The sequence below is a fragment of the Galeopterus variegatus genome, unplaced genomic scaffold, assembly GCF_000696425.1.
Source record: "Galeopterus variegatus unplaced genomic scaffold, G_variegatus-3.0.2 Scaffold150, whole genome shotgun sequence".
In the NCBI taxonomy this organism is placed as follows: domain Eukaryota; kingdom Metazoa; phylum Chordata; class Mammalia; order Dermoptera; family Cynocephalidae; genus Galeopterus; species Galeopterus variegatus.
In genome coordinates, this window is record NW_007726261.1 from 364,208 (window position 1) to 374,688 (window position 10,481).

General features: G+C 39.0%; 1 protein-coding gene across 1 annotated transcript in view; it reads right to left on the minus strand.

The window, feature by feature from the left end:
• Positions 1–434: 434 nt before the first annotated feature.
• The window catches only part of RSL1D1 (ribosomal L1 domain containing 1), a 12,585-nt gene continuing 2,538 nt past the window's right edge, over positions 435–10,481 (minus strand). Inside the window, 9 exon segments of the mRNA XM_008591766.1 lie at positions 435–772; positions 774–855; positions 857–999; positions 3,051–3,326; positions 5,986–6,111; positions 6,198–6,291; positions 7,880–7,981; positions 8,070–8,218; positions 8,786–8,924. Of these exon segments, the coding sequence (XP_008589988.1) occupies positions 653–772; positions 774–855; positions 857–999; positions 3,051–3,326; positions 5,986–6,111; positions 6,198–6,291; positions 7,880–7,981; positions 8,070–8,218; positions 8,786–8,924 (1,231 nt within the window). The 3' untranslated portion in view covers positions 435–652.

Below are 10,481 nucleotides of genomic sequence, written 5' to 3' on the forward strand. Positions count from 1 at the left end.
AAGTTTTCCATCTTAGAGTTGGCACATTTAAGTAAACCTATACGGAGCAAAGAATGATTTGGAGGAAGATGGTGAGGCCTCTGGAAGATAAATTATTTTCTTGCCTCTATTGGGCAGGATCCAATTCAGTGCCTCCACAAATGATCCCACGTTAATTTCCCTTACCATATGTATGCTAACTCAGTGATTCATAAGCTTGGCTGACCACCACCAAGACAAACACCATCTCAGCACGAGGGCCAAGAAACTTGTGTTTTCCTAAGTTCCAAAGCTGAGTCTCAGGCAATGAGCTCCTCACTGGCTTACTTTGGGAATGTTTGCACAAAACAGTGTAATGGAGCCTTTATGAATAAATGGTTTAGAGCAGATGAGGGAAAGGGCCACATCACAGACCTTCAAATGTAACCAACAAGATTCAGAATGCCAACACTGCATCTACTCAAAAGCAAATCTTATACTTTAATAATAAAAAAACACATCCACAGAAAAGCATGCTATTTTCCCTCTATTATATTAGTAAATATAATTAAAAAGCAGATTTTACTTCAAACCACTGGTTCTTACACCCAGGAACATACATCAGGATAACCTGTGAAGGTTTTAAAACATATTTAAGATCGAGCCTCAATCTTGGCAAAGGTTGCAACAGGGATCAGGAACCCAGTATTTTTAAAAAGCTCTTCAGTTAGCTCTATTTCCTTCTGGTTGACTCACTGATTTTAGGTCAACTGGAGCACTCTGAGTTTTGGGGCTATGGTTTAAGGGTGTGGGGGAGCTTCTCTTGCAGATTTATTAGCATTAGCGAAGAACTTGGCCTCTGGCTTTTTTTGAGTCTTTCTTGGGTCTTTTTTTCTCCGCCTCTTCTTTGATTTTTGGCTTCTTCCCTGGGCCTTTACCTGGGGTCTCTGAAGCTGGTAAGGCCTTCCTCTTCTTCCCACGAGGTTTGTTGGGATCAGGACTCTTTTTTGGAGACCTCTTTCCTGTGACATGTTTCTGCATCTAAGAAAAAGAATATACATCAGAATCACCTGTGATTCTGGGAGAAAAACAAACAAAAAACCTGACAGTCTAAATGTAGGAGTTACTGTTTTGATTAGTTAATCCCCAGAAGGTACACCTCAGCATGATGAAATGAGAGATGGCTTTTTCCTCTGCCATGCAAATGTTTTAAAAGGTAGCTGGATTCCATTATTAAGGACTGTCTTCCTGGTCCAGTCAGAGGAAAACCGTCTTTCCCTATGGTTCAGGAGAGGGACTCCTGGAAGCAACCCCTGGGAGGACAACAGAAAAACCCATGACCTAATCCTGACTCTTCTTCACCTTCAGTTGTAAATCCCTTGCATGTGGGTTATGGCTGAGGGTCCCCAATCCTGTGTGTAAAAACTTCGGTGCCTGTTAGAAAAAGCCACTTCCCAAAGTTATTTCAGAGGCTCTCAGAGGGCAGTGTGTCACATGCCAGGAGTCTAAGGTGTTCCAGGCAGGCCAGATGACTGCTGGTGCTGCTGATTCCAAGGACAACATTCTAGCAATGGACTCTGCCCAATATAGAAGCAGATGATAAAGACAAAAAACAACCAACAAAACAGAACTTTTTGTTTGTTTGTTTTTGAGTAAACATAAAACTATAGGATTTATTACTACGGAAAATTTGAACATAAACGAATATAAAAACAATACTCCCTAATAATCCCACCTGCCACACAGTGTTAACTATCTCTATTATTTACCTTTCCATGAGTATCTATTTAAAAGCTGAGTATTATGCCCTTTTCCCAATTATTTCATTAGTATTTTCCAAGCACTATACACCCTTCCTAAATGTATTCCTGATAACTTTACGGAACTCCTACGGCGAGGATAAATGACAGTTTCATTTTTGCTTCTGCAGTTAACAATTCTGAAACTGCCATGGATTACTACCCTAGTAATAACTGCTAGATGGGTTCAAAGGGTGTGAACACTTCTAGGGCTCTTGCTACACATCACCCATTCAGCTATGCTCTTCTACCCTTTCCTTTCTAACACATCACCAGCTAGTCCCATTATAACAAACAGCTTACTTTTTCTAAAAGTAATTATAGAGTTTACAGTTAATGTAATGACTGCTTATATTAATTTCAAGTACATTAAAAAAACTCAATAGAACGTTGGGAGCACTTTATTTTTTAAGCCTACAGCACCTAGTATTCCCAGATGGTCTCTCATCCAAGTACTAACCAGGACTGACCTTTCTTAGCTGCCAAGATCAGATAAGACTGGGCAGGTTCAGGGTGGCAAGGCTGTAAACTGGGTGAACTTAAAAAGAAATACTTTCACTAGTAGATGAAGACTTTAAGGGTTACTATTAGCATAAAATACAAAAATAGGTAAACTGCAGTTAACAGCCCTGGGACTGTGACATGGTCCACCGATTGAGGCTCATGCTCCACACCCTGGTAAGGTTCTGCCCAGAGAGGCCAGTGAGTCTTCTCTGAACACATGGAGAGGGACCTATTAACCTCCCTTATTTTCTAGAGATCATCCCCCAATAATTGGATAGATATTATAAGTATGAGTAAAAATATTACCAAAAAATCAAAAAATATATAAAACTCAGTTCCATTAAACTAACTTCTCTGAAACCTATGACGACAGATTTCTGTTAAGAATCATTGGAAGCAGGGTGCTGGAGAAGTTCTGGAGACAGGATCCAGGACCCAAGTATGCCTTGCTAAGTTTTCCAAAATTAATTATGGAAATTAATTTACAGGTCTTGCCTTCAGTAATGGAATAATATGCCCAAATTTACACGCTGGTCTGCTTTTTAAATCCATAGGCAATGTTTCTTTGAATTATAAATATGGTCAAGTCCCTTGACTCCAAGATACATAAAATATTGTTTACTATATACATCATTCCAACATTTATAAAATAAATCACAATAACCATCTTCACAGTTCTTGGGGTTTACCCTAGTATTTTTCATCATTCATCACTCAGTACAGTGACTGCCTGACACGTAGTGGCTACTGAACCGATCCCACTATGAATGTTAAATATTAATAAAATACCTCTACATTTTCTTTAGCTGGAGTGTTGCCTATTGGTACCAGTTGTGGAATTTCACCTTCGGATTTGTTTGTCACTTTCATTTGGGCCTTTACTCTGCCAGTCTTTTTCTTCTGGGACCCAGGATTCTTCACTGGAGCACCACTAATTTTAGATGACATGCCACTTTTAGTTTGGACTGACGCAGCCTTCCTAGCCTGTCGCCTTATTTTTTTGTTTTTCTTCCACCGCTGTTGTTTTTCAAGATATTTTCTTTCTTTGTGTCTTTTCTTTGCCGCCTACCAAAAGACATGACATAATTTTAGCAGAGAATACTTGTTGATAAATAGCATAGATTTAGCCTTGCAGTTCTGATTATTCATGAGCTCCCTGAAAGGGCTTTGACCTGTACAGAGAGAACAAACCCCATTACCAGCACTTGAACCTCAACTCCAGTTTGTTTCTGACTCATAGCCAAAGATGCATTTTACAATTTTTTAAAATTATTTTTGTTTTTGGTAGCTGGCCAGTACAAGGATTGAATCCTGGACCTTAGAGTTATCAGCACCACACTCTAACCAACTGAGGTAAGCAGCCAACCAAAAGATGTATTTTAAGCAGTAAATTATATATTGGTATTTCAGAATCTGGTTATCTGAAGTATGTAGTTGGTGATTTTGTGAGAGCCAATCTCATTCACAGGTGAGTAAAGAATAATCCTCAATTGTATGGTATGGTAAGTAATCTGTATCTCAATTAAAAAAAATCCTGACCATTTTTCCTAGCTCAGATTGGGGTTGAAAATTAAAACAGTAAAAAATTTGCACAGCTAGGGCCGGCCTGTGGCTCACTTGAAAGAGTGTGGTGCTGATAACACCAAGGCCTTGGGTTCGGATCCCTACATAGGGATGGCAGGTTAGCTCACTTGGGAGAGCATGGTGTTGACAACACCAAGGGTTAAGATCCCCTTACCGGTAATCTTTAAAAAAAAAAAAAAATCTGCACAGCTAGAGGTCCATTTTTGTTACAGAATACTGTTAAATGAAATCTATCCCTTGAGAGAATTATATTAAGTGAAACAAGTCAGGCACAGAAAGAGAAATACCACATGTTCTCACTTGGTGGGAGCTAAAAATAAATAAATAAATTCACACACACACAAAACAAAACTGGGGGCGGGGGGGAAGAAGACTTAACAACTACAATCCCTTGAAGTTGATACGACAAGCAAACAGAAAGGACATTGTTGGGTGGGAGGGGGGAGAAGGAGGGGGGATGGGGACTTCAGTAATGGGCCACAATAATCAACCTCATTGTATATCGACAAAATAAAATTGAGAGAAAAAAAAAAAAAAAAGAAATCTATCAGTGTGTGCAAATTCCATTTTAACCAACAACTCCAACTACTTCACAATGCCCTCAAGTGCATCCTCTGACAAATGACAAAAAATTCAGACTCCCTGTTTCCCATAATAGCAGTCTATATTATTTTGGATCATCCTCCCAATGAAAACAAGAAAAAAGCAAGGAAAAAAAAATATATATATATTTTTTTAAAGATGACCGGTAAGGGGATCTTAACCCTTGACTTGGTGTTGTCAGCACCACGCTCAGCCAGTGAGCCAACCGGCCATCCCTATATGGGATCCGAACCCATGGCCTTGGTGTTATCAGCACCGCACTCTACCGAGTGAGCCACGGGCTGGCCCAAGGAAAAATATTTTAAAAATGTTTTCCCTCCCATAAAATCACTGATGAGCTGATTATACTGCAAGAAATTTAAAATGAGAACCCACAGGGGTAAATGAGCACAGAAGGCATTTTTGGCCTTAAGAGTATTTGCTGATCCCTAACTTTTGTTTTAACAGCTGTGTAGGACTGGGGAGATTGAGGGATGAAGTGGAGAGAAATCAAATCCCAGTGTCCACACCAGGTAGGGATTTTAAGAAGAAACCCTTCTTACAGTAACCCAGGACCCCAGTGAGTTGCATCCTCATGGTAAAGATAAACAGGAAGCAGAGCCCAGGCAGATTTACAGCCATGGTTTGGTTTGAGTCATTAGGGGACCTCCAGCCTTGAATGTACTTTAAGATGTTTTTTGGCACCTCAGAGTGCCTGGCAGAAGTAAATGCAAATCCTTTGCAGGAAGGTATCTTCATCTGACACCTCAAATTAATCCTAAAATAATTTCTCAAATGCCATGATAAGGAACCAGCGGGTAGATACAATTGCCTGCAACATCAAGATTTCTACTATTTGGATTATTAGACATCTATAAAACAACTACACTTAACATGTTTAAAGAATTAAAACAAACCACAAGATTATTTATAGGTAATAGGAAACCAAAAAAAGTGACAAAGCCAACTTGAAAAAGAGCAAGAAACTTCTAGAAGTAAAAAAATAAAAATTAAAAACTCATTGGACATGACTGACATGGTTGAAGAGAAGAAACAAACAGGATATCAGTCTAACAAATAGCAAAAAATTGAATATTTTCTCATTCTGGCTTCTTTTTTGAGTACCAGTAACACAGAACACCTACAAACCAAAATCAAGAGGTATCTGTTAGCCTAATATAAATTTAAATTCCACCCATCAGTAACAGAGTAGTTAATAATCTAGATTTTGGCTTTCTTCATTCTCTCAGCTCCTCTTTGCTTCTGCACAGGCCCCTTCTCAACCTAGTTATCCCTTTTAAAACATATTAAAAATTACTATATCTAACTTATCAATAAACTCAAGACATTTCTATCTATCTTAACGTACTTTATTTATACCAATATTAACTAATCTCACATGTGAAGTGGGAACAATGAATGCAAAGACCACAGCTACTGGGAAACTAGCAAAAGACACCTGAAAAGTCAGGTAGGAACGGCAACTAGTTCTCTATTCTGGGGGCCAGGTTTACATGCTTGATTATTAAGCCACTCCAGTATTTAAAATTCTACTAACTTTTTCCTTCTCGTTAGAAATGAGTTTTCTGTTGGTTTCATCCTGAATGCTGACAAATGAGGAAAAGACGGGAAGGGCAACTGATTTCTCAGTTTTCACGAACAGGAGTTTCACGCTCTCCCACTTCTGAAACAAAGAAAAGAACAGTATCATTTATACATGTTTTGTTTCTTTTAAAGGAAAGATCAATTGATGCACCTGTGAGACTGTACCTCCGGCAATTTCTCTGAAAGCTTTTTCGTGACAGCAACGATGTTTTCAACGATGTGCTCAGTCTGCATTCCAGTGTGACCCACTCGTATAGAGCTGAAATTTAACACAGTATCAAACACAAGATTTTTAAAAATATTTTTTCAAAACAAAACACAGGCAGATAGGTGGGAACTATAATTACATAATTCGGAAGTATTTTTTAACAAAATAGAAATGTTAAAATCCGTAGGTTCTAAATATATTTTAAAGGAAGATTATCATCTTTCATGTTCCAGAAATTCCCTCCAACAAAACACAGGCAGATAGGTGGGAACTATAATTACATAATTCGGAAGTATTTTTTAACAAAGTAGAAATGTTAAAATCCGTAGGTTCTAAATATATTTTAAAGGAAGATTATCATCTTTCATGTTCCAGAAATTCCCTCCATCTGAAACAAGATGTCATATCACAGAGAGATGATTCAAGAGCTGGCACCTAACCATGTGAGGCCAGGAGGGTCAGTGAGCAGGGCAAGAGGAGGTTCTATCTTCCTCCTGGAAAACCCACAGGTTGCCAACTCCGAGACCTGTTCTGAGGGGAAATACCTCTAGGAGGGTCACCTGCTATTTTTATAGTTCTACTGCCCCAACCCAACTGCCACCTTCAAGACTACATAGTTCCCATCCCTTGCGTAATTCAGCTAGTGTCTCCTGGCTGAAGCAGAGTGCAGACATAAGCCAACGGGGAAGCCTAGAAGGGCCCAGTGTCTAATAAAAATGCCTGAGCCTCACTCATTCTCTGCCCACATACAGGCTGGGAAGCAATCATTGCCCCCAAAAGTCTATTCTGGTAACTACAGCTAGGTGTCGTGGCTCCATCTAGCTCAGTATCCTGGGTAAGACTAAATCAATGTGACAACACGGAGATACCAGACAGGCTAATGGAGCAGGATGAACACTGAATTTGTTTAAGAAGAAATTAAACCAGACTGAGGAGGATTTTCACTATATCTAGAGCTGCCATGTACAATATGGTAACCATCACCCATAGCTACATGTGCCTATTTAAATAAACTAAAATACTAGGCACTAGGCCCTTCAGGGCTTCCTCGTTGGCTTATGTCTGCACTCTGCTTCAGCCAGAAGACACTGGCTGAATTACACAAGGGATGAGAACTATGTAGTTCAGAAGGCAGCATTTGGGTTGGGGCAGTAGAACTATAAAAATCTTACAAAATCAAAAATTCTGTTTTCTCAGACACAGTAGCCACAATTTCAAGTGCTCAACAGCCACATATAGCTAGTTGCTACTGTATGCGACAGCACAGATATACACTATTTCCCTCACAGTAGAAAGTTCTATCCGACAGCACTGTTATTCAGAATCGATAACTTCTAAGGAATGGATTTTAGTTTGTTTTTTTTTTCCTTTTTGTCTTTTTTCGTGACCGGCAATGGGATCGCAACCCTCGGTGTCGCGCCCGCACTGCGCTCAACCAGTGAGCGGACCGGTCTCTATATGGGATCCAAACCCTCGGCGGGAGTGCCGCCATGCTCCCAAGTGCCACACTCGCACCGGGCCAGCCCTGGATTTTAGTTTTAACAGAAGAATCTGGTTTCATCAACACTACTTTTTAAAAAGCTTATAAAACCAGTAAATAAAACATTAGAAGAGGCACACATAAATGCCTTTTACTTACCTGCAAGAACCACTTTTAGAGATGTTCAAGACTGTTACACCTAAAGACCCATTGATTTCTTTCGATAAATTCTTGGCCTGAAGGTTTACAGACACTGGAACTCTAAAAAACATGTAAGCATTCAGAACACAATGCGTATATATGTATATATTTCATGCTGCTAAAGTCCATGCACTACTAAGAAACTTACTTCTTTCTTTGATAGAAATGTCTCCCTAAGTGTGAGGGTAAAAGCCGCCTAATTCTTGCATCAGTCAGGAAGAAGTCAAAACTCCCCAAGAGGCGGAGCTTGGCTTCATAGGCTTTATATTCCTTTTTTAAAGTTTGGAGGGGGATAATCTAGAAAACATAAAGAAGAGTAAAAATACAAAAAGAACCTGAATAAGGAAAAGAAATACTTCGGCAACAATTTGTATTTGAACTTTATGCAACCTTGTATTCAGATTTTAAAATGTCCTAGAGCCATGTCCCTCATAGTTTGGTGAAGATGTGAGCACCTAAAATGTGCCAGGCACTATGCTAAATACTGAGGACACTGAGACAAATGATAAAGAACCCAGCTGAAGAAATGCAGATTCAAGGGGTAATAAAGACAAGTACACCAACAACTACAAAACAGCAGGAGTCAAAGGCACACACAGATGCTCTAGAAATAAAGAGGAAAGGCATAATCAGCGACCATTTTTATAATTTGCAAGATATAAAAGTAACTAATGTACACATTTAGCTTTAGATCAACAAACTCAACAGCTCCTCCTTCACAGGGAAGATGGAACACACCAAGCCATTAAGAAGTAAAAAGAGAAAAATAGAAGAAAAATACTAGGAAATACAGCAATGTATTACTTATCACTTCAATTGAATTAAATCTTTTAAGTGACTTGAAAATATTAACCTGCTTCCCACCTGAGAAATGGTTTTAATTCCATGCTTCTTCAAAAGCTTTTTATAGAAAAGTTCTGTCTTTTCAGGAGTTGAATTGGGTTCGTCCTTAGTAAACAAACAGATTTCTGCTAAATCTGATAGAATACCATGAGGCAAAAACCTGTAAAATACAGAAGGAACCAAGAAGTACAGCATTACTACAGACAGTATGTATGTGTATATTATATAGAATACACAATAAATTTTACTTTCATTTTAATAACTTTCATTCATACCATTTAAGCAAATAGTGCACCAAGAACAACATTTAAAAATACTTCTAGTTTTCAATGGTATAGAGAAGAGATTTAAGATTCAAGTAAATCACCAGAAATACCCACAAGCCAAAATATCAGTTAACATTTGGATACAACATGAGTTAAAACATAATCGAAGACACCAAAAATACTGCATATGTCATAACTATTACTATTATACGTTGCTATGTGTTACACAAGTCTCTAATGTGCTAAATAGTTTCATCAGAACAGTCCTGAGTCCTGGTTCAGAACTTTACCTTCCAGAAAACTCTTAGCTCCAGAAACAACAAAACTCTTAGGAGATGAAACAGAAAACATGCAGCAAACCAAAAGGGAACAGCAAACATGCACTATTATTTTAAGTCTTAAAGAAAGAAAGAAAGAAAAAAAAAAGGTTTAACTCATCTCTTAGTCCTACATGTTCTTAAGAAACATTTCCTTAGTTAAGAGATAGCAACACACAGTAGCATAACTTGCCAAAATCAGACATTAAATGCTGTAAAGCAGGTAAATGGCAGAAATCAAGAGGTGACCAGTTGGGAAAATGTCCTAGGGAGGTAAGAAGGCTTTCCAGAAGGGGAAACTGCCCGAGCAAAGGTGCGGAATAAAGAACACAGGCAGAATATGCAGAACAATCAATAAGGCAATCTGGCTGGAGCAGGTTTGTGAAGACCAGTTAAGAAAGAATCTAAGCGTCTTTCCTATTTCCAACCATTCCACCGCCCCTATTTATGGGGAAAAAAGAAACAAGCTATCCTACACACCACTTTCCTAAGCAGAGCTGGCTTTCTGACAGTTAGGAAATCAGGGACTTGACAAGCAGGGTTGCCAGACAGAAGACATCCAATTAAATTTGAGTTTCACATCAACCATGAATTATTTTGTTAGTATAAGCAGGTCCTAAATATTGCATGGGACCTACTTATACTAAGAAATCGTCTAAATTTTTATTTGCTAACTGTGGTAAATCTAGATAGAGAGCATCTCTGACCTAAGATTCCTGGCAATAAGACTGTATAATCACAATGATTTATCTTCTACAGAAAGGAATTTATTGTCAAGTTTTTTCTTTTTCTTTCTTTTCTTTCTTTCTTTTTTTTTTTGGAGACCAATGCAGGGATCAAAACTTGGTGTTATCAGCTCTTGGCCAAGTTTTTTTTTTTTTTTTTTTGTCCTTTTTGTGACAGGCCGCACCATGGTCAGCCAGTGAGCGCAGTGAGCGCATCGCACCGGCCGTCCCTATATAGGATCTGAACCCGCGGCGATCTTGGAGCGCTCCCAGCTCCGCACTCTCCCGAGTGCACCACGGGCTCGGCCTTTGGCCAAGTTTTTTTTTTTTTTTTTCCTTTTTGTCTTTTTTCGTGTCCGGCAACGGATCGCAACCCCCAGTGTTGCCCCCCGCCCGGGCCGGGGCCGGG